General features: G+C 44.1%; 1 protein-coding gene across 3 annotated transcripts in view; it reads right to left on the reverse strand.

Moving 5' to 3' along the window:
* Positions 1-20,993, reverse strand: part of ALK (ALK receptor tyrosine kinase) — a 608,021-nt gene that overhangs the window by 11,619 nt on the left and 575,409 nt on the right. For all 3 annotated transcript variants that reach the window (XM_081854122.1, XM_081854123.1, XM_081854124.1), the window contains 6 exons: positions 19,135-19,321; positions 13,119-13,209; positions 12,351-12,415; positions 10,966-11,095; positions 3,966-4,063; positions 2,116-2,208 (listed from right to left, as the gene is read on the reverse strand). In XM_081854122.1, coding sequence (XP_081710248.1) covers positions 2,116-2,208; positions 3,966-4,063; positions 10,966-11,095; positions 12,351-12,415; positions 13,119-13,209; positions 19,135-19,321 — 664 coding nt within the window. The remainder of the gene's footprint in view (positions 1-2,115; positions 2,209-3,965; positions 4,064-10,965; positions 11,096-12,350; positions 12,416-13,118; positions 13,210-19,134; positions 19,322-20,993) is intronic.

Consider the following 20,993-nt stretch of genomic DNA (forward strand, 5'->3'; position numbering starts at 1 on the left):
ACAGAAAACATTTAAAACATCTAAACATATGAATTACAGAGCATGGCAGTAAATTAAAAAATGACCAGCATCCAACAATTTAACAAACACAGAATTAATTCAATATTTACAAAAAAAATCTCAACAATCTAGGTTTAAATACAAGCATAGGCGCCGACTCCATGGGGCCTGAGGGGGCCCGAGCCCCCTCAAAAATTCGTTTGGGGGGGCTCTGCCCCCCCAATAATTTAAGAAAATTATTAGTTATATTATGCTTTGTAAAATCACAAAATTATGTTGGTATTTTTTATTTTCCTTGTTTGACGATAGTTACCTCTTAAAATACATTCAGTAATGAGTTAAAACAAATAATTATTACGGTAATAAAAGAGGCGGCGCGAGTAGTTTTGCTCGGTGCGTGCAACTGGCCCAGCCCCTCTTTCCTTTTCCTCTCTTCTGCTCTCCCGCCGGGCGCCTGAGGGAGAGTTACTTAGCGGTTCTGAGGAGCCGCTGTTGTTTCGGCAGGGGAAAAACCGCCGCCTGCGAACCGCCGAGCTCCCTCTCTCTTTCCAGCCTCTCTCTCTCTCTCTCTCTCTCTCTCGCTATGGCCAAGGAGGAGAAGAAGCCCTTCAGCCAGTCTATGGCCGAGTGGCGGAGGTTCATCTACAACCCCAACAGCGGCGAGTTCCTGGGGCGAACGGCCAAGAGCTGGGGTGAGGAGGGCGAGCGAGCGAGCGAGCGCGCGCGGGGAAGGGAGGGGAGGGGGCGGCCGGCACGAGGGGCGGTGGGAGGCGAGGCGCGGCGGGCACTTGCCTTGCCCACCTCGCATCTCTCTCCTTCTCGGTCTCTCTCCCTCCCTCAGCTGGCGAGGGGGCCACGAGGCGGGCGGCAGCAGCAGCAACGGGCCGGGAGCGGCTCTTAGAAAACTTCCCGGGGCAGGACCCCGGTATGGGCCCCCCCAATATTTTTTATAAGTCGGCGCCCCTGAATACAAGGCACAAAACTAGAGTTAACTGACATTAAAGTTTCTGATACCAGTCCTTCCTGCACTCCAAGGAGCCTGGCTTAAATACAGTTCAGAGGGCAGGAATTTTCTCACCAGGCTAAATGACATACAGTTAGCTCCCATATCCTTTCTCCAGAGGAGGCTGGCAACAGCAAAAGGCAGTGATGGTCAGTCTCTATCCCATCCACCTGGAAGCACCAAGTGCTGATGCAGGGATGTGGGGGGTAAGGTGATCCCGCAAGTAAACTGGTTCCCACCCCATTTTAAAAAGGCAGTGCACCCCCCCCAAAAAATGTTTAGAGGTACTCTTTTTCCTACTTGTATTAAAATACTGCGCCTCAGTGAGGCCAAGCTTAGATTCACAAAATGTTTAGGGGTATGCATACCCCTGTGTACCCCCAGAAAAAAATCACTGTATAAAGGTGTGAACTGTTCAAACCTTATGCCACATTTTTACTATAGCGAATAATGTTCTTAAACAGCGAAGTTAAGTAAAAGGCCAAAGGGTAAGTCATCTGTCAAAACTGTTGAGTGGCCCTTCATTGTGTCATGTGATGAAGCAGTTCTCCAGCCTGACATTAGAGGGCACTGTGAGTGTTGATTTTCAGATGAGATGTAAGCAGAAGTCCTGACCACACACACAGTCATTAAAGTCTTCCTGGCACTTTCTGTAACTGCAGAATCATTAATCCCAACCGCCCTGGATAAATTCCAGGTTGGGTAATTACATTTTCCTGACCTTTCCCCCTCTTTTATATGCTGTAAACTAGAGAGATTTACTAATGACGCTGACATAGAGACTGAAAGTGACAGGGTCAACACCAAGGAGTATAAAGCAGAACACAAGAGTGGAGGGGGAAAGAGGGAAAAATGGGAGCGTGGTTGAGGATGCATTCACAACAGAATGCAGGATGATGGACTCTGAACGTGAATGGCGGAAGTTGGGGTTAGTCCCCAGTGTCACAGCAAATGCTAATACTGTCTGCAAGTTAGGAATCTGGAAACATTACAAGTCCCCTGACCAGGGCAAAAATATAAGATCCTGCAAAGAAGTTTAGCCAGATAAACCAACCTTTTTTATGGAGTAGGCTTCCACTCAATGGGGCTAATAATAAACTGCGTTCTCTTACCTGTATATGTCCCGGGCCATCCCAAAATCTCCAATTTTAGCTATTCTTCCAGGGCCTTTACATGTAAGGAGGCAATTTCGAGCAGCGATGTCTCTAAGAAACAAAATGGAAAGGAGAATAAGCATGTGAAACTGCCCTTGGAGGAGCAACAGCTCAACTCATTGGAAAAACTAAGGACAAAACTAATTGACTATTGAACATTTTCATTCTTCTTATTTTTTTTTGAGAAAACCAGTACGGGAGACTCAGCAGCACAAGATTTAAAGCTCCACAAATCACTCCAGTTGATGAATTTGAGAGCCAGTGGGGCTAGCTTTAAAGCACACACCCACACCCACCCACACATACACACCCACCCACCCACCAGTAGTGCATCCAGATCATCATCATCATCATTAATTTATTACTTCTACCCCGCCCATCTGGCCAAGCTTCCACAGCAACTCTGGGCAGCTTTCAACAGAACATTACAAACAGAATAAAACTTCTAACGTTAAAAACTTCCCTAAACAGGGCTGCCTTCAGATGTCTTGTAAAAGTCAGATAGTAGTTTATTTCCTTGACATCTGATGGGAGGGCGTTCCACAGGGCAGGCACCACTACCGAGAAGGCCCTCTTCCTGGTTCCCTGAGACCTCACTTCTCACAGTAAGGGAACCGCCAGAAGGCCCTCAGCACTAAGACCCTGGTATTAATGGTCTGGTGGGGGACAGACAGCCATCTTTAGACAATCATGTATATTGCTCCTTTTGTGAAGCACGCAACTAACATTTCTCATCTCTTCCTCTCCTCCCCACCATCAGAGGCATCCCTCTGCTCACTTCTGCTGGCTCAGCCACCGTCACTCCACCAGTTCAGACCTTCTGCCTGCTTGTGGTACCTCTGCCAGCAGAGCCTGATGGATACCACTGACCGAGGCATCCCAAGGGTCGGGAGGGGCTGACACAGCCCAGGCTCTGCTGCATCCCAAGCCAGCATTGGCCAGCACTGGGTCTGATCCAGGCCCGATTGCCACACAAGCCTGAAGCTAACACAGGGATTGGGCACCCAATCTGCCTGCCCCCCTCCCCCCTTCTGCCATGCAAGAGGCCAGGCTGTGGATGCGGTGGTAGCTCCACTGCTTTGCAAAGCCTGGTGCTGTCAGTGGCAAGTCTGAAGTCTAACTCGGGAGGAGGCATTGTCTTGTATGCAGAGAAGGACAATGTATTTTTAAAATGAACACCTGTAACCATGCCCTTGCCTGGCCAGCTTATGTTCCCTGATTCTGTTTTAAAAAGAGGATGCTGTGCCAATCAGCATCAGCCCTAGTGACCCACAATGTCCCCATATTAGCTAGGTCTGATGCTGGGCCTGTCTGATACCACCTCCATCGTCTGCTTCTCTCTGTGGGGGCATTTGGTCGACCCCTTGGAACTGGACCTGCACCACTTTGACTTTAGTTGCATCACTGACCCCAGAAGCTGAAGTAGAAGGTATGGCTTTAACTTTTCTTCTCCACCAACTGGTTTAAACACACACACACAGAGCCCACCTTGGCTGGGCTCTACCCTCCCACCTTGGTTGAACAGCGAGATAAGGGCTACAGTTATTCAAACAGTCCTGGAAATGCCATATATGAAAATACTTTCAAAACCTTGTTATGCCGCAGCGAAAATATAATACCTAATTTGTTCCTCAAACTTCCCTTTTTATATATATATAAAAATGTTCTGAACCTCTAGGGGGCAGTAGTGCACAACCATCCTCGCCCGTTTCCTGCTCCTATTCTCCCGTTAGTCCTTTTGCAAGTTAAGTCAGTCACACAGGGCGTTTGGAAGTGGTCCCTCAGCAACAAATGCTTCTGCTACTTACCTGTGAATGAAGTGATTTTCTTCCAGATATTGACAGCCGCAAGCAATGTCGCGAGCCACATGTAGCAAGTCCAGCATGCCTAGAGAAGAGGGGTGGCTCTAAAGAAATAATGCAAAGTATGACGCTTCAGAGGATTATCTTCAAAACCTGATCAGTTTAAGCAAAGAGCTGCGTGGCTACAATAATATGTGCTGAATTGTTTCCTAATCCTTTTGGAAACTCCAGTTTGCATTTATTTTAAAGGCATACATTGAAGCTCGCATTGTTGCAAACATAGTGCTGCTTTTTCAATAGTTGGACCACGATCACACTGCCCTCAGCACCTCCACAGACCATCCTCTTGTGTCCTGGGCGCCCATTTAAACCTTTTCTCCACCATCCCTCACCATCTGCAACCTGCATGAAAAGCATTTTTAAAGAGGGAAATTATCCCAATTGAGACAATTCATATCAAATGTACTAATAATGGCACTATGCTGGAACTAAGCGTGAAAGTGAATGAGGGCTGCTATTCTCCGATTCTGCTTGTGGGCATCTTACAGGCATCTCTTTGGCCTTTGTAGGAACAGGGTGTTGGACTAGATGTAAGGATGTCAGAGAATTCTGACAAAAAGTTTCACGCGTTTGTCTATGGCCAGGAACAGAAATCAGTCAAGTGAATACGATCAGGATTCAATCACATAGTTTGTGCTTAAATCAGCAAACATGACTTTTCATCACTGTTTTGATGTTTCCTTTACATTGAAATGAATGTAAGTTGCATAAAGTATGTAGAATAGTGGGCAGCAAGTATTGGGTGGAAACCAAATTGCAGTGGAACAGAAACAGCACTGATTGTGGTGAATACAGGCCAGAACAGAAACTGCTGTCCAACTAAGATGGGCTTCTGGCCTCTTCCAGCAGGACGTTTCTTATTTTCTAAGTTGGTGAGAGGGAGATTTGAAGTGCATATTGTCTAATCTGCGTTTATGTCCAGGAGAGAGGGACCACACTGATTACAGCGAAAATCAGGTAAGACAGGCTTCCGAGAACCTAATCCCAATCTAGTGCAGCAGCAGCAGAGATATATTGTATAGGCACTTCTGTAAGAAGTCAGAAAGCTTTGTGCCATACATTGGCTTTCCCTTCCAGAGTGTTTGAGAGTGAAATTCTATAGCTGAAAGTTGTAACAATCCCCAGCTTCGCCCAACTATTGATACCCAAGAAAAGCAAAATACGAACAGATGTGACACAACACTCCTGTCATAAGCACCATCTTTTGCTCTTCTTCCTTACCTGCCCTACTCTTTGAGTATGTAAGATTGGAGAGAGCAGCATCCATGGACCTGTGTAAATCTTTGTTCTGTCCCTTTGTGGATCTCTGTGCAATCTTGGTACAACAGACCCAGGTGATGACATTAGGATTGCCCTCGCCAGGTAGGCAAGGCTACTGCTAAGTTTTATGTAAAACTCTTAGTTGAAGAAGAAAAGCGCCTCTGCTGCCTTTTATTTGGTCTCCGCTAAAGTAGAGGCTCTTCTTTTGCCAAGGGCAATTTAACAGGGTAATTTGTTTGAGACATGAAGCGTTTGGGCCCATTTTGTACAGAGATGCAGAGCACTGGGGTAGCCTTGAAATGCCAAGGAAATTCACTTTGCAGCTCCTTGCCGCTCTTGCTCCCCAGATGAAGGGATGATGCAGCCAGCTGGAAACTGTGTGGTTGTGGCTCGGAGGGAGGGAAGGGCTGGGAGCATTAAAGCGACGCATCCCCTTGTTAGGTCAAACCTTCCGAAAGGTGACCGCAAAACAAACTGACTCCATTGTTCAGCATAATCACTGCTTTGAGCAACATGCTGCAGGACACAAAGAAGGGAAATTACTGCTTATCTACCAAAAACCTCTCCTGATTGCTTTTCTATGTGAAAAACCCTTGAGCAGGGAAGTCTTTTAACACCTTAGGAGTTTGTTATGTTCAGAGTATTTCAATTTCAAGAATCTGGACAGCTTTGGGTCTCTGCCTTTATCAGTCTTATGTCATTATTGGAGAAATAATGACCTTCCAACGGAGAATTTTCTGAATTAAGGTGAAATGCAAGTGAAGGAAATCATATTCAGTGAGTATAAAATATAATAAAACATAAAATAAAATAAAATACAGTCTTAGACTATGTCGATTCAGATTGCTGGTGCAGGTTTACACAGTCAAAGAAGTCTCTCTTATCTGTATTCCACAAGGGTCTGTGTTTGTATTAAAACCCACATGGATGCACATTTTTCCTGCCAGAGCTTTGAGGTCTCATTTATTTCTCCAAAGATCTTGTCATGTGTTTGTTTTTTTCTAGTTTCCTCCATGGTGCTTGCTTTTGTACATTATAGCAGGAACTGCTATGGTCTGACTTACCCTATCATATTTGTGTTAAGAGAGCTAATGCAGTGCTCTATGACTAACCGCCACTCTTTGTAGCTCAGGTTGGCTAATGCTACATTCTGTCACTATGTGTGTCCCTGTTTCCTGCCACGTGTTTGGCTGTAAGGACTCAGGCTGCAACAACTGCGTTGTGACCCGCAACAACCAACAATACAAAGCATCTTGCGCTCCTAGCTGGAGAGCATGAACATTTAAAAATGACATCTACAGGCCTGCTTCTTAATCCAAGAAACCAACCACAGAAAAACAGCCACATATTGATTGTGTAAACTCACTATGAATAATTCTAGAGGGATAACTGTGTTAGTTTGCTGCAGAAAAAACATTGTGGCTTTTTTCTTGCGTGGGAAGGGAGTGGACAAGGTGACCTATGAGCCCACTCTCAACTCCGATTCTATGGCCCTGTTTTTGTGTAACATTAAACCACGGTTTATCACTACATGGAGGAGTGTTGGACTCTCATGTTTCTACCTCCCCTTCTTCTGCCCAGGAGGGCTTCGGCCGAGTTTAGTTTTGCTGTCAAAGAATCTTCATCTAGCGTTATGTACAAGCCAGGAATCCTGGTTTACAACAAACAATAGTTGATAAACAAGCCAACTTCAAGCTACAGAAAAGAGGAGAACTAGCCCCGCTGTACATCGGGGAGGGCTGTGTGGAGAGAGTCTCTTCCTTTAAATTCCTAGGAGTTTATCTCAGTGAAGACCTTACTTGGAAAATAAATACAACCCAGGTGGTTAAGAAAGCCCAACAGAAACTCCATCTCCTCAGAGTATTGCGGAAGAATGATGTCAATCAACATCTGATGATCTCCTTCTACTGGTCAACAATAGAAAGTGTCCTTTCATACTGCATCACGGTGTGGTACGCTGGTTTGACATCATCTGATAGGAAGTGCCTACAGAGGGTGGTGAATACCGCACAATATATTATGGGCTGTCCCATGAATCCACTGGATGACATTGCGGAAGAACGTTGCCTCAGGAGTGAGGAAAATTCTCAGGGATGATTCACACCCTGGCCGGCACTTTCTTAATCTCCTGCCCTCGGGCAGAAGATATAGAAGCATGATTAGTTGCACCAACAGGGTAAAGAACAGCTTCTATCCATGGGCTGTTAGGCTGCTGAATGAAAAGATAACAACAGGGCAACTGACTTTCAGGTTTGGTGTGTGATTGTGTCAGTAAATGAGGGGAATTAAGACTAAGAGAGCTGAGTGGGGGCTGCTCATGTAATCTCACTGGATACAAGTTGTACAAGTGACAATAAAGTATTTCAGTTATTTAACTAACTGTTGCAAACCAGGATTCCTGATTCTTCTGGCCATGTAAGAGGTGGAACACACAAGCCCCATGCTTTGCTCAGGCCTATGGAGGCTCATCACCATCTCCCTAGCTGCTAAATCATACTATAAAGTTTTATGCAGATGTCACCAACGAGTCCTTGAAAGCTAGCACATTTGTTGAGCCACAAGCTTTTGTGAGCCAGATCTCTCTTTTTCAGATGCACGAAGTATCATTGTCAGTTATGCGGACCATGAAAGCTCATTTTGAGCAGCTACAGGGATAGCTTTGAGTAGCCAAATGTTAAAAAGCAGAATATTGGGTGACATTTTGTACTCAGTGTTGGAAACAAGTGTTGAAACTACATCAAATATAATACTGTAAGCATTCAGAAGAAAAAAATAAAATACTATACACAGCCTTGATTCCCTATGGTGTGCATTGGTTGACTTAATCTGAGGTGGCTATTTTTGCTGGTGGCACCAATTATTCAGGGTGGTAAAAACAAAACAAAAAGGGATTGCTAGTAGATTAAAAAGGATGTCTCTAAAGTGAGTGAATGGGGATTAAAATGGCAAATGCAAGGAAGTGCAAAGTGATACATGCTGGGGAGAAAAATATACATTAATTGAGATAAATAACTGGCAGGGAGAGAGGGCTCATGGAGAATAGCTCAGTGAAAAGGTTGACCCAATATGCAGCTGTAAAAATAGCTGAATTTCATGTTCAGGACTGTTAAGAGAGGGATTGAAAATAATATATCCAATATCATAATGCCTTTTTACAAATCTAAAAAATGACATTTGGGGTACCTTGTTTAATTCTGTTTGTTGCACCTCAAAAATGATAGTTGTGCAACTGGGAAAAGCAAACCAAGCAGATTGAGGAAGGGTTCCAATATTTTGGGTGTTTTGTTTTGTTTTGAAAAATGTGAGTTTGTGTGGGGATGTAATACAGTTATACAAAATTGGGCTTGGTGTGGAGAAAGTGGAGACAAAGAGGTTTTCCTCACATATTAGCACCTAAGGTCATAAAATGAAGCTGAAGACTGGGAGATCCAGGACAGGTAAAAGAAGTAATTCTCCAAATAGTGCAAAGTTGAATTACGGAATTTGCTTCCACAAGATGTAATGATGGTGGCCACCAACTTTAAAGGAGGATTTAAAAATTGATGGAGGCTATCAGTCTGTGCTACAAATGGTGGCTATATTACATCATGCACAGGAGATAGCTATTGGGCTCAGGTCCAGCTTGGGAGCTTAGCAAAGCAGAATGCTGAACTAGACAGCATTCATCTGATCAGGCAGGGCTCTTCTTATATTCTTCAGTTCCTTTAAATCAGCTTTTATTTAAAACGGATTGTGTCTTTAAAAATAATAATAATAATAATAATTTCAGCTTCCCTAAAGTTGTGTGCTATGTGAGTTCATTACACCCTGGATCTGTTCTGACATGACAGTCACTATTTAGCAGTGGCTGCAATTTCTCTGCATGACAGGAGAAAAAGCAATTATACAAAGTTATCTTTTTCATGAAGTCGGCCCTGGTCAGTAATGGGAAGACTCTCTAGTAATTTGAAAAACACGTTTTAAAATGAAAGAACTACGTATGCTGATACCTGAGTGTCATTACTGGGGAACCCAGGGGAATGAGATTCACTGGGGTCAACACAGCAGACAGGCATTTCTGAACATACATTGCTTTCACAGCACTATTATTTCTGCTTTGAGTCAGTTTCTACTGAACAACAGCTTACAGTCTGCTATCAGCAGCTAGCAGGACACCAAGAAGAGGTTTTGCCGATTCGAAACGCAGGAGAGCTGCCAAGTTCCTTCAGGCTAGCTGGAAGGTGAAGTACAGAATACCTCTATACTGACATGCTCTCACCCTGTGTCACAGAACAGGTTTCTGATATGCAGCTGACCTCAGCCTGCTAAAGTGCTGAGCCTGCATTAACATGTTCTCAGTCACAACCACAATGTATCTGTGCCATTGTCCTGCATAAAAGTATATACCTAGCTAAGCAGAGATTTTTTATGCACCTCAACCTGTCTTTTTGCTAACAAGCAGGGCGTCGCTTATCAGCTTCACATACCAGAAAGGCGAAGTGGCCTTGAAGAGACTAGAAGCTCCAAACTGACCTCTTCATGTAACAGACTACCAAAAATGCAACGTTTTGCATGAGACAGAAGAAGAGTGAATTTATAAACTATCTGATGCCATGGTACAGATAGTAGAGCATATTTTTTGTAAACCAGTTAGAAGTGAACATGAGGAGTCCACAAGCTGTACACACATTCTGTTATCAAATCATGCTGCTGAAAGGGATCATTCATGAGCTAAGCATGTAAACAGAATGTTATAAAGGTTTCTTGAGTTTTGTATTCAGGGTCCAGAATTTGGAGAATTCCTCTGGATCATTTATTCTTAATGCAGTCTGCAATAAATTTGAACTCTTTCCACGACGCTGCTTTCTTTCTTTGGCTAAAGAGAACCAGCATATTTCCAGACCACCTTTATAGGGTAAAAATGCTATTAGCATCCTCAAACAAAGACTCAGACTTCTTGATGCCCTTTTCAATCAGTTCCTTCCTGTAACACCAGTTCCTTGTTCAATATTTCTAGCAAGAATTCTATTCTCAAAATTATGCAGCAGCACTCCAAAAAATGAATGCGTAAATGTTATTTATTCATGACTGAGGAAGAGTGCTATATACCTTTAAAACTTGCAAATTTTGAAACAGTAGGAACAGTCTGATCCAAGAGATCTGTACCTTTCATCCAGTCCAGAACTGAGAAACAGGTAGAGTAACAATTGCAGCTTTATTATGCTGATATTTAGAATGGTAGTAGATTCTCTCTTCATACAGAATCCCCTACATTCAAGTGAAACAGAAGATCACTTCAAAGATCTCGCTAGGAGTGCCAGCTTGGTCCCCTGACCGTGGGTGCCTGGCACCAAAATTTGTGGGTGCCTGGCCCCTTCATGGGGAATTTTGTGGGTGATCGGGCACCCAGGGCCCCCAGGGCCCCAGGGAGTTGGCACCTATGGATCCTGGTGCAAGCTGGTTGCATGGTGAAGTGTTGCTCAGCTACCCCATCAGCACAAGACGTGCTCCGTGTTCATATATCTCCCCTAACAGTTCTAAAGTTCAAGAAAGGGTGGGAGAGGAAGAGCCACAAAACCCCCACAAAGATTCTTTTAAAGGAAGCAGTTGAGATATGTGAAGAAAATTAGGCTACATTTAACCAAGGGAGACCTACTTGGAGACAAGGGCCTCAGATCCCAGCATTAAGCAACTGTTTCCTCCTTACCGGCCTAGGCCGTGTCTCCCTCAGGAAAGATTTCAAGTCTCCTCCAGCCATGAGTTCCAGCAGAATAAAGCGTGGCAGAGCCTGCAAGCTCACTCCAATGCAGCGCACGATATTCTGATGGTTGAACTTGCTGAAAAGGAGATGAAGAAACAGCTTTTAAATCAAACGGTAAATACTTGCTTGGGCAGATTTGAGAACCTGACAGCTTCAGTTATTGTTCTAGTCCAGGCATTCCCAAACTCGGCCCTCCAGATATTTTGGGACTACACCTCCCATCATCCCTAGTTAACAGGACCAGTGGTAAGGGATGATGGGAATTGTAGTCCCAAAACATCTGGAGGGCTGAGTTTGGGGATGCCTGGTTTAGTCCATTTGCCAAAGCGTATCTACTCTTAAGGTATGGTTGCATTAGATACTGCAAGGCAGGAAAAGCATCTGGCTAGTGAAAAATTCACACTGGAGAACCACAGAATTGAACCCTTTAAAAAATAATAATAAGCAAACAAACAAACAAACAAACAAACAAACAAACAGGGGAAGCAACTGAGTGTGGAGGAAGATACTCAGATAGGGCTGGGAAAGACTCCTTTCTGGAACTCTGGAGAGCTGCTGCTGGTCACTGTAGGCAATGCACCGTAGATGAACCAATGGTCTGAACTTGGTTATAAGGCAACTTCATCTGTTGCCACCTTCTCCCTTGACAAATGGTGAAGGGAGGTGGCAATGGGCTTACTCATTGCTACCGCTGAAAGTGAGCATTTGCTTTGGAAAACGTTATCCCTTTCGAAGTGGTGTCGGTCTTGTAAAACAAGGTAAAAACATGATTGTGTAGACAAGCCTAGCCAGACACTTAGAAAGCTGGTGTGAATAGCTGTTTTAATATTGTAACGTTTTGAACGCTTCAAGCTATTGCTGTAATTTTTATTCTTGATTTTCTTCTTTTATCTTTTTGTAAACCGCTTTGTTTGTTTGTTTGTTTACAGTCAAGCATGTATAAATTTTATGAACTAAATAAACTTAGTGGCCAAAGAGACATTGTGGGAGAATCTTGTTCCTGCCATAAACTCACTGGCTAGGCAACCCAGTCAGATGGGTAGGGTACAAACAAAACAACAACAACAACAACAATTCCTAGGCAATGCCCTCTGTCTCTCAGCTTCAGTCCCACCTCAGGTAATTTGGGGGTAATAATGCTGACCTACCTTAAAAAGTTGTTGTAAGAAATACAACAAGAAAAACCACTTTGAACACTCTTAAAGCATTATATAAATGTTATGTATTATTGAAATGGATTTCACCTGCATAAAAGCAGTCCAACAATCCCCCCCCACTGCTTTCAATTCTGCTGAGGTTGAAAGGCCATTGATCAACTTGAATTAACACACCTGATTATTAGAGCTTCCATGAGGAAATCCAGCTCGTCTTGTTCTGAACAAACCTCTGGCAAAGTCTAGACAAGAAAGAAGTAAGAGGAGAAACGTGAACAAACTGTCCTTCTCATGGACCTGCACGGACCTATTATAGACTCCATTCCTCTCACAAGGAAATTTTACAGTTGCTGCCTTTCTTATCGACAGAGGCACTCTGTATTTAAGAGCTGTAAAACAGGCAGAAACCTGTTTTCCCATCACTCTGTCTCCAAGCAAGAAAAAAACTCCAGTTGTCTGTTGATGGAACCACCCACAATAACGGCTGTAAACCTAGAAAGCATCAGAATGCAGAAGGGGAAGGGGCTGGAAGGCAACAGGAAATCATGCTATTACTTAGAGCAGGCATGGCCAAACTTGCCCTCCAGATGTTTTGGAACTACAATTCCCATCATCCCTGACCACTGCTCCTGTTAGCTAGGGATGATGGAAGTTGTAGTCCCAAAACATCTGGAGGGCCAAGTTTGGCCATGCCTGGCTTAGAGGATCCTTTCTAGCAACCAGAAATTCTTCAACTAACTGGAGTGCCTGGGAATTAAAAATCTGCCATTGTGCTGAACTAAAAGTGATACTGATTTCTGAAGAGACATTCTAGATTCTTCAGTTTCCCCAACCTGCCATAATCAGGAGAAACCAAGATAGTGAACTCAGACACGCTGCTTTCATTTGATGAAATATGGTACCTAACCACCACCATGGACACTCGTCACTGGTTTTTCCACTTACTTTTACAGCCACTTGCAAGGGACTGGGGTCGCTGGGGATCCCAACCACCTGACCTTCGTACACCTCCCCAAAGGCTCCATGGCCTAAACCCCTAGACAAATCAGAAAAGGGAAGGAGGATTAAAATACCACACATATCTCAATATGTCAATTTCATACAAAACGGAGAAAGGTTAGGCCTATGTAAATCCATTGAATGCACACTGTCAAATGTTCATTTAGTGAAAATTCATTTAGGGAAAGAGAAAGAAGTTCTGCACCCCTGACATTTTGTGTTGCTCATTCCTGCTTCCCGCTTTATGGCATGTTACAAACTGGTTACATGGAGTACTGTTAATGTAATGTTACCATTGGCACTAATCGACACTCCACAGAGGAACTTGTCACTAGCAACACCCTCAACTCCCTTGTTCAGTGGCACGGATGCTGATGAAATATTCAGAATTTGTATTTATGCATAAATTTGTGATGTTCCAACACCCTGAAGTCCACCCCAGAACTAAATCACATTGTATATGTTTTCACTGTGAATTAATCATTTTTGGCTCCTAGAAAAAGGAAAGGTTTTTTAAAAATAAAAAGAATAATCGCATAATGACACATTATACATTATGTTGACTTGCTGCTTCCAAACAACATCTCTGCCCATTAGCTACTATGGCAATAAATCACCTGTACTTGGCCAACCCCTTAGTTACGCAAAGGCCTCATTAGTGCAACTTACCCATAAAACATTACTGCTTCAAAAAAACATCCCCCCAAACCCCAACCATCTCTAACTATGGTGTCTACTATGGCAGCTGATCACTTATACTTGAGTTATGGGAAGGTCCATTCTCCCAACAAAAGGGGAATATGCTGGGCTGCCTTGACTAAGACTAAAATAGCCATGGCTTGATCAGGATTCTTTCTGTAATCAAACTGTAATGTTGTGGGCAGGATTCCTGCATTGCAGGGGGTTGGACTGGATGATCCCTGGGGTCCCATTCAACTGACTCTAAATGTAAGCAAGATGAACCGTGCCCCCCATCCCCACTGGTATAATACATTGTGCAGGGAGCAGGGAAGCAAAATGGGCAAAATCCTACTTTCATATGCAGTACAGGACAAAGTGAGGGAAATTTGTAACAGCCCTGCTGGATCAGCCAAAGGCCTATGCTATTCTAAGGTCCTGTTCTCAAAGTGACCAGCCAGGTACCAATGGGAAGCCAGCAAGCAGGACTTGAGTGATCTCCCCACTTGTGACTCCCAGCAAAAGGCAATAAGAGGCATTCTTCCTCTGACAGTAGAGGTAGAAGACAAGTCATCAGCTTCCGACAACTACTCTTCCCAGTCTTCCCCCTCTTTTCCCTCTGACCACTCACTGTTGCCCCACCAACACTCCCCGGACTCTGAGCCTTCTTCCCTTGGTGATTCCCCAGCTGGTTCCTCCCACCATTCATCTCCATCCAACCAGTCCATGACACTGGTTGACTGCTTCTACTGCCCACGAGAATGAGATGAAAAGGGATGCAGAGCTGGGTGCCATCTTAGTCCGCATCTTCAGACGATCTCATTCAACAGCTTTGAGTTGATGTTGACAAGCATGGGGGACAAGATGGAATTATTCTAGGGGGCCAATACCACAAACATTGCAGCCCTTTCTGGAACAGACCATCCAGCTAAAAATTAAACCACTACAGCATGGTGCTCCCAGTTCCCACCCACATAGTCCAATTAGAAGGGTTATATGTTTGATGGACTCATAAGGATAACATGGATGATGGTATCGAAGGATGCTGAATGGTCCAAAAGAATCAACAATATCACACCCATCCATCTTTATTCTGGCATAAGTCATCTACTGGGGATATTAAGGTGGTTTGCAACTGCTGACTACAGACCGTGGCCTTAGCATGTTGGAAGTGTACAATGGGAGTAACAAATTCTGCATGGCACCCCAGACTCACAGCAGAGTAATTGTGTGCCAAAGCTAAGCATGATTACTGTAGATGTTGAACAATTTTTATAAAGTGGGTTTCGGGATTAATTATTTAAAAGAATACAGAAAAAGAGCAAATAAATAAATCATGCACCCTGTTAAGATAGATTTTCTCCTGTGTGCTCATTACACAAGTTTTGTGTCACTGCTCATTCCAGCCTTTGATTAATAAAAATATAAAAACGTTGTACGTGCAGCAGAGAAGCAGGCAAATCTCAGGAGGGCTTTGGGTGTCCAGAGGCAGAACACGGCCACCGGGGCTCATTGAGTTGAAGGCTCAGCGTGTTTGTGGAGGTATGTAGAGGAAGAAGAGGGAAAGGCAGCTATCACCCAATGTCTCACATGCACAGAGAGTTGCAACTGATTGGGTATATTTGTGCAGAAAGGAAAATATTGAAAGCAGGCTTGAAACACCACAGGAAAGAGCAAGAAAAATAAGCAATAAACACGAAGCACAGAAGAATGCAGACAGTCTTCTCCTAGGGAAAAGACTGCATCAATAAAACAATTTCATCTCAAAGAACATCGCCAATTACTATTCTAGAAATCAACATAAAAAAGTAACTAAGAGATGGATTTTATTTTATTTTTTTGCACCTTAAGGGGCCATTAGGAGGAGATGACAGATTTCTGACAAGTGTGATGGACTGACTGTCTCAGAAGGAGGGGCCTTGCAAAACCTGTCTAGCTGAATTTTATACTGATAACTTAAAAACCAATACCGTACATAATAGTGGAGTCATCAAATTGCCAACAGACTTGTTTAGGACTTTTCCAGGAAGCTAATTTAAAACCATAGGTAGGTTTTGCACAGGATTTTCTTTCAATAGCAGTACTTGGGTCCTGGAATATTATGTTTTCCCAGGACCCAAACCATGATGAGTAAAGAAAGACAACCCCCTGCCAATTGCTCTTGCAACAGCTGGTTGCAAACTCATATTACACAGAACAACTGTCCGGGTTGGTGGTCTGATGGAAATCAACGATGGGGAGTCTCATGCAGAGAAGCCAGGGAGAGGACAGCAACCTTATAGAATCAGCTGGAACCATATGAGCCTCTTGCTTTGCCTAATCCTTATAGGACTGATAGCAGCAATGCCTCCTGCAAGTCATCACCTGTGGTGGTGTCTCTGTAGAGACAAAAGTTCTCTCTCTTCTCCATGAAGCTTCTATGGCAGCACAGGCGATCAGAGTCAAGCAGACATGGCGTGGGAGATAGGTGGTTGCATCCCCCCTGAGTTTTTCTTTTTACCTCTGTTTTCTCATGGTCTAAAATGCACAATTCCAGCTGGGACTAGCCTGGGGTGGAGGTAAGAGCTTGGCACTTGGATCCTGCTACATTATTAGACCTTTGGTGCCTGAGCAGCAGCAGCAGTACATCTAAGCCAACAATCGTTGCTATAAATTTTATTTTTTGGGTCTTTAATGGATATTGTCTGGTTTGAGTAAATGTTAGATGGCCTGTATTCTGTTCAGTTGGTAGCTTTATTTCAAGAGTGCCACAGCATGTGCTGTGAGGAAGACTGCCTCACGCTAGGGAATCTGAACCGACAATTTAGAGATTTGCCCCCTCAAACATGGGAATAAGATCCACTGCAAAGCTGTTTCTCCCCCCCCCCCAATGTGCCCTCTGTGCAGATATAATAAATTAGGAGCTGCTTCTGCCTTGTGTTTTTCAGATGCTTGATTAAGGCTCCTAGCTAGTTCCTTGGCTTTTTGTACTGCACTATAATTTCTTACTACACTAGGATCACACAGCATGCCATGCTCTCCAGCGAACAGGCATCATCACCACATAGCTTTACAAGCTGAAATGACATTGTCATGATAGCAGCTACCAATTACTCTTGACACAGGAAAGTCATTCTTACTGGCACAGGGCCACCATTTTTTAAAAAGCCGAATGTAAAGTGCAGCACACAATATGCTCCCCATTACTTCCTTCTTTCGCTTCCCTGGGTTCCCTGTCATGCTCCAGATGGATTAAAACTTGGTGATTTCCTCACTGCCAGTGTAGGGCAATGTCAGAATGCAGTGCTCCCTGGGGCCCATCTGGGCCTAAGATTCCTTATTGCAGATGGTGTACTCTTGTTATTGTTTTTATGTTGTTTATTGAATTTATATACCACCCTATACTAAGAAATTTCAGGGCGGTTCACAGAACAAAATCAAAATATCAAACCACAATATAATCAAAATAAAAACAGCAACCCAATAACACCCTCCTCGCCAAAGGGATGGGTGCAACACATGCTTCCAAAGTCAGACGTTTTCTTTGTTGCTCCTGTGGGTAGGGCTGGAAGCAGTGGGTGAAAATTGCAGGGAAGCAGACTTTGCCCAAATGTTAGGAGAAACTTCCAAACAGTAAGAGTTCTTTGACAGTGGAACAGAGTGCCTCTAGGGGTGGTGTGGGTTCCCCTATGATGTATCCTGAAAGGCTACAGTGGCATCTTGCATTGCAGATGCTGCCCTGAGCAACCTTGGGCTAGGCGAAGTCCAGTATCCCTTCCAACTCTAGAATTCAATGAATGTACAAGCCCTCTCTGATCAACCTTTGGCATCTTCAGAACAAAGACGCTCAGATATCAGAACCGGCGAAGATCATCCACTGCTAGCTCTGATGGCATGATGCTGGATGGACTAGGTCTCTGCCTAAGAAAGTACCATTGTGTACCCACCTGAAGGGTAGATTTGCTTGCCCAGTGTAGCCTCACTAGGTTGGGCTTACTTGCACCTCTATTGGATGAAGGCAGGAGTAGCTTTTACAGGAAATAGACTGGGCCCTCTTCAGTTTGGCATGCTCATCGAGCATGAACAGTCCGGAGCTAAAACTCAAAACAGTGTGAACCTATTTCCTACAACAAACCATTAACTGAAAGCCAACCATGCAAACAGTGGCAAGTGAAATTTAGGCACCCCCATCCTCCTCGAGGTTGGAACACCATTTGAGCATTTTAATTAGTTAGACCCAATTAATTCACAGTTCAAACATATGTGTTGGACACATAAAGCTTCATAAGGATTGTTATTTATAACTCAGAAGTGCAAGAGAGATAGTGTACCCATAGACTGTAATGCCTCTCATGTAAAGCATAAAGTTCAGAAATCTTTCTTCCCCACATTCCCTGGCCTCCCCTGCCACTCAAATCCTTTGGGATGTGTGTATTAAAATGTTAACAACTTTTAATTCTAACTGCTTCATTGGTATGAATCAGCTGTTGTATTAAGTGTGAAATCTGACCATATTTGAGATCTTTTCGACCCCAACATATTTGACGGGCTTAATTTTTCTGCCTCTCAGTGAGGAATAGCCTTTTAGTGAAATCTTCAATTTGCATGTGTATTATTATTATTATTTAATGTACACAGGGGTTTGAGCATATGAAGCAACAACTGAATGTGAGGGGGCACACAAAGTTAGGGGGGGGGGAATATACACCCTCCTTTCTATACCCTTACAGGGTCAGCTACAACTCTAAATACACAGAGAAGGGTTAAAATTAACTTTCTCATACTGGAATTTACCTTAACTTGCTAATGCTTTCCCCCCAAATCGAGATCCATGTTAGACTGGCGCTGCTATATCTGGGTTTTCTAGTGCCTGGCAGAGCAGATGCCTTTGCTGATGTCACTTTTATTGTCAGAGACCCAGTCACAAGCACTGGCAGAACCTCCAAAAGGTCACTGCGCCAGATGTCGGTGCTGTCTAAGAGAGCCTGGGCAAATTATAGCCAGTGCCTGAGGAATTACAGAGCTTTATATATGATAGCTCTTTGGATCATCCATAGGAAGCAGGTGCCGAACTTTTCTCCCTTCCTGTCAGGCTGAACAACCTGAGGGGAGGGCAGAGATCCAGCTTCCATCCATTCTCAACTATCTTTACACCCAGAAGACCATTGCCACAGCAGCAGTCTTGTGAATAAAGATGAGTGTGTGATACTGCCAGACAAAAGGAGAAGGCGCATGTGTGGATCTGCTCGTGCACATTTGCCGCAGAGCGCATCCGAGCATAAAGAAGTCAGCGAGGCTGGTTTACCTTATCAAAGAGATATTTTTCCGGGGCACCTCTTTGAGGTCACTAATGGATGTGGTCTTCCCTGCAAAGCAATAATTGGGGTTGTAGTCAGTCATAATGGTGGAGGTTCGCAGCTTGCTCAGTTTATACTCGGGGCTCTGTAACTCCATCTGCATAGCTTGAAGTTCCTGGTGTTTCCGACGGTACACTAGAAACAGAGCACAGTAAGTTAGGGGTTTGGGCTTTCATCTGAGTGCACCTTGAAAAGCAATTTGCACCAAGAGCTCTGGTTACTTCTACGCCGCTCAGTCTGAAGCTGGGGTTTCTTTTCAGCTTTGAAATTAAGATAGGAGGCGATGTAATACTTGTAGTTCATATGAGGCAGACAATCAAGTGCTGATGGATGGTTAGGGCCCACGGAGGTCTGTGCTGTGCTGCTTAGGCAGACCACCACAGAGTGACTGTCAAGGCAAGGTGTATGGGAGGGGTGCTGTGCACACACCAACAGTCGGTGATTGGCCAAGTGTCAGTCAGGCTGGAATCCACTCTCCAGGCCAGCACGAGGCCAATTTGATGTTGCGCTGGCCTGGGAAAACACATGTCAGAGGTCCCATGTCCATGTCAGATCACGGGGCACAGCAGGCACCATCCCAGAAAGGTGCCCAACCTCAGAGATAAGTGTCACTGTTGAATGATATCACAGCTTGCCACAACTAGAGGCATCCATTCACCCTGTGGAAGATTGGAACTGCCTCACTCCTTGGTGCACCATCATGGATGTTATTTGTAACCACATTTATTTTGGAATGCATGTGGTTCTTCTTCCTCATATCTCTCTCTATCTACACACACACACACACACACACACACACACACACAGGCCCAGTGTCAGCACCCAACTTTCTCAGAGAGCTGCCAGGGCCACAGCAGGGCCCACACTAGCGCCAACCCTGGGTGCTGGGTCTGAGAGCCTCCCAGCATGTAAAACTTCCTCCAGTACCCCAGAGTGCATGATGGCCTATTTAGTTGTGAAAGATTTTAAATTGCAACCAGGAGCCCATAGATGTAGGTAGTGGCACCTGCCCTGTGGAACGCCCTCCCATCAGATGTCAAGCAACTATCTTACTTTTAAAAGACATCTGAAGGCAGCCCTGTATAGGAAAGCTTTTAATGTTTAATGCTGTATTATGTTTTTCATATTTGGTTGGGAGCCGCCCAGAGTGGCTGGGGAAACCCAGCCAAATAGGTGGGGTATAAATAATAAATTATTATTATTCTAGGTACCAAGAAAAGAAAAGAAGAAGTAACCATCACAAATACTCTTACAATGTACTGTATTTCTTTTTATACCCCACAGGGCCAAAACAGATGTGGCATTTGTCAGGTACTTTGGGCTTCATGTAAAGCTGTTGCTTGTTATACAAATGCGCCCTCCTCTGAGCTGGATCAAGACCATGACATGGGGGGGGGGCTTTAACCCTTCCCCCCTGCAATGAACCTGATTAGATTCAGCCCTCCCTTGAAGTTTGCAAGTGAAGGAAAGGCCCCATAAGGGATTTCCTCCCATTGAAAATACCAGGTGCAAGGCTATAGACTCAGGTCCCTATCAGACTCAGGGTGTGGTTTTTGCCAGCTGTCTGCAGAAGAAAACAACAACAACAACAACAACAACAACGCAGGACCAAACTGTGTGAAAGTCATGTCTAGTCCTTAATTTGCCTTCCACAGAAATGCCTTTGTTCTCCCCAGTGTAGAAAATTGAAATGGGGCTCTTGCAGAAAGTGTGTGGAGTCTAGTGCCCATCAATATTAGTGATGCATGTGATCTGATTCACATGGAGCACAGAATAAATAAATATTTGCGAGAAGAATTTTGGAAGG

This window comes from Podarcis erhardii (genome assembly GCF_964252035.2).
Source record: "Podarcis erhardii genome assembly, chromosome: 3".
In the NCBI taxonomy this organism is placed as follows: Eukaryota; Metazoa; Chordata; class Lepidosauria; order Squamata; family Lacertidae; genus Podarcis; species Podarcis erhardii.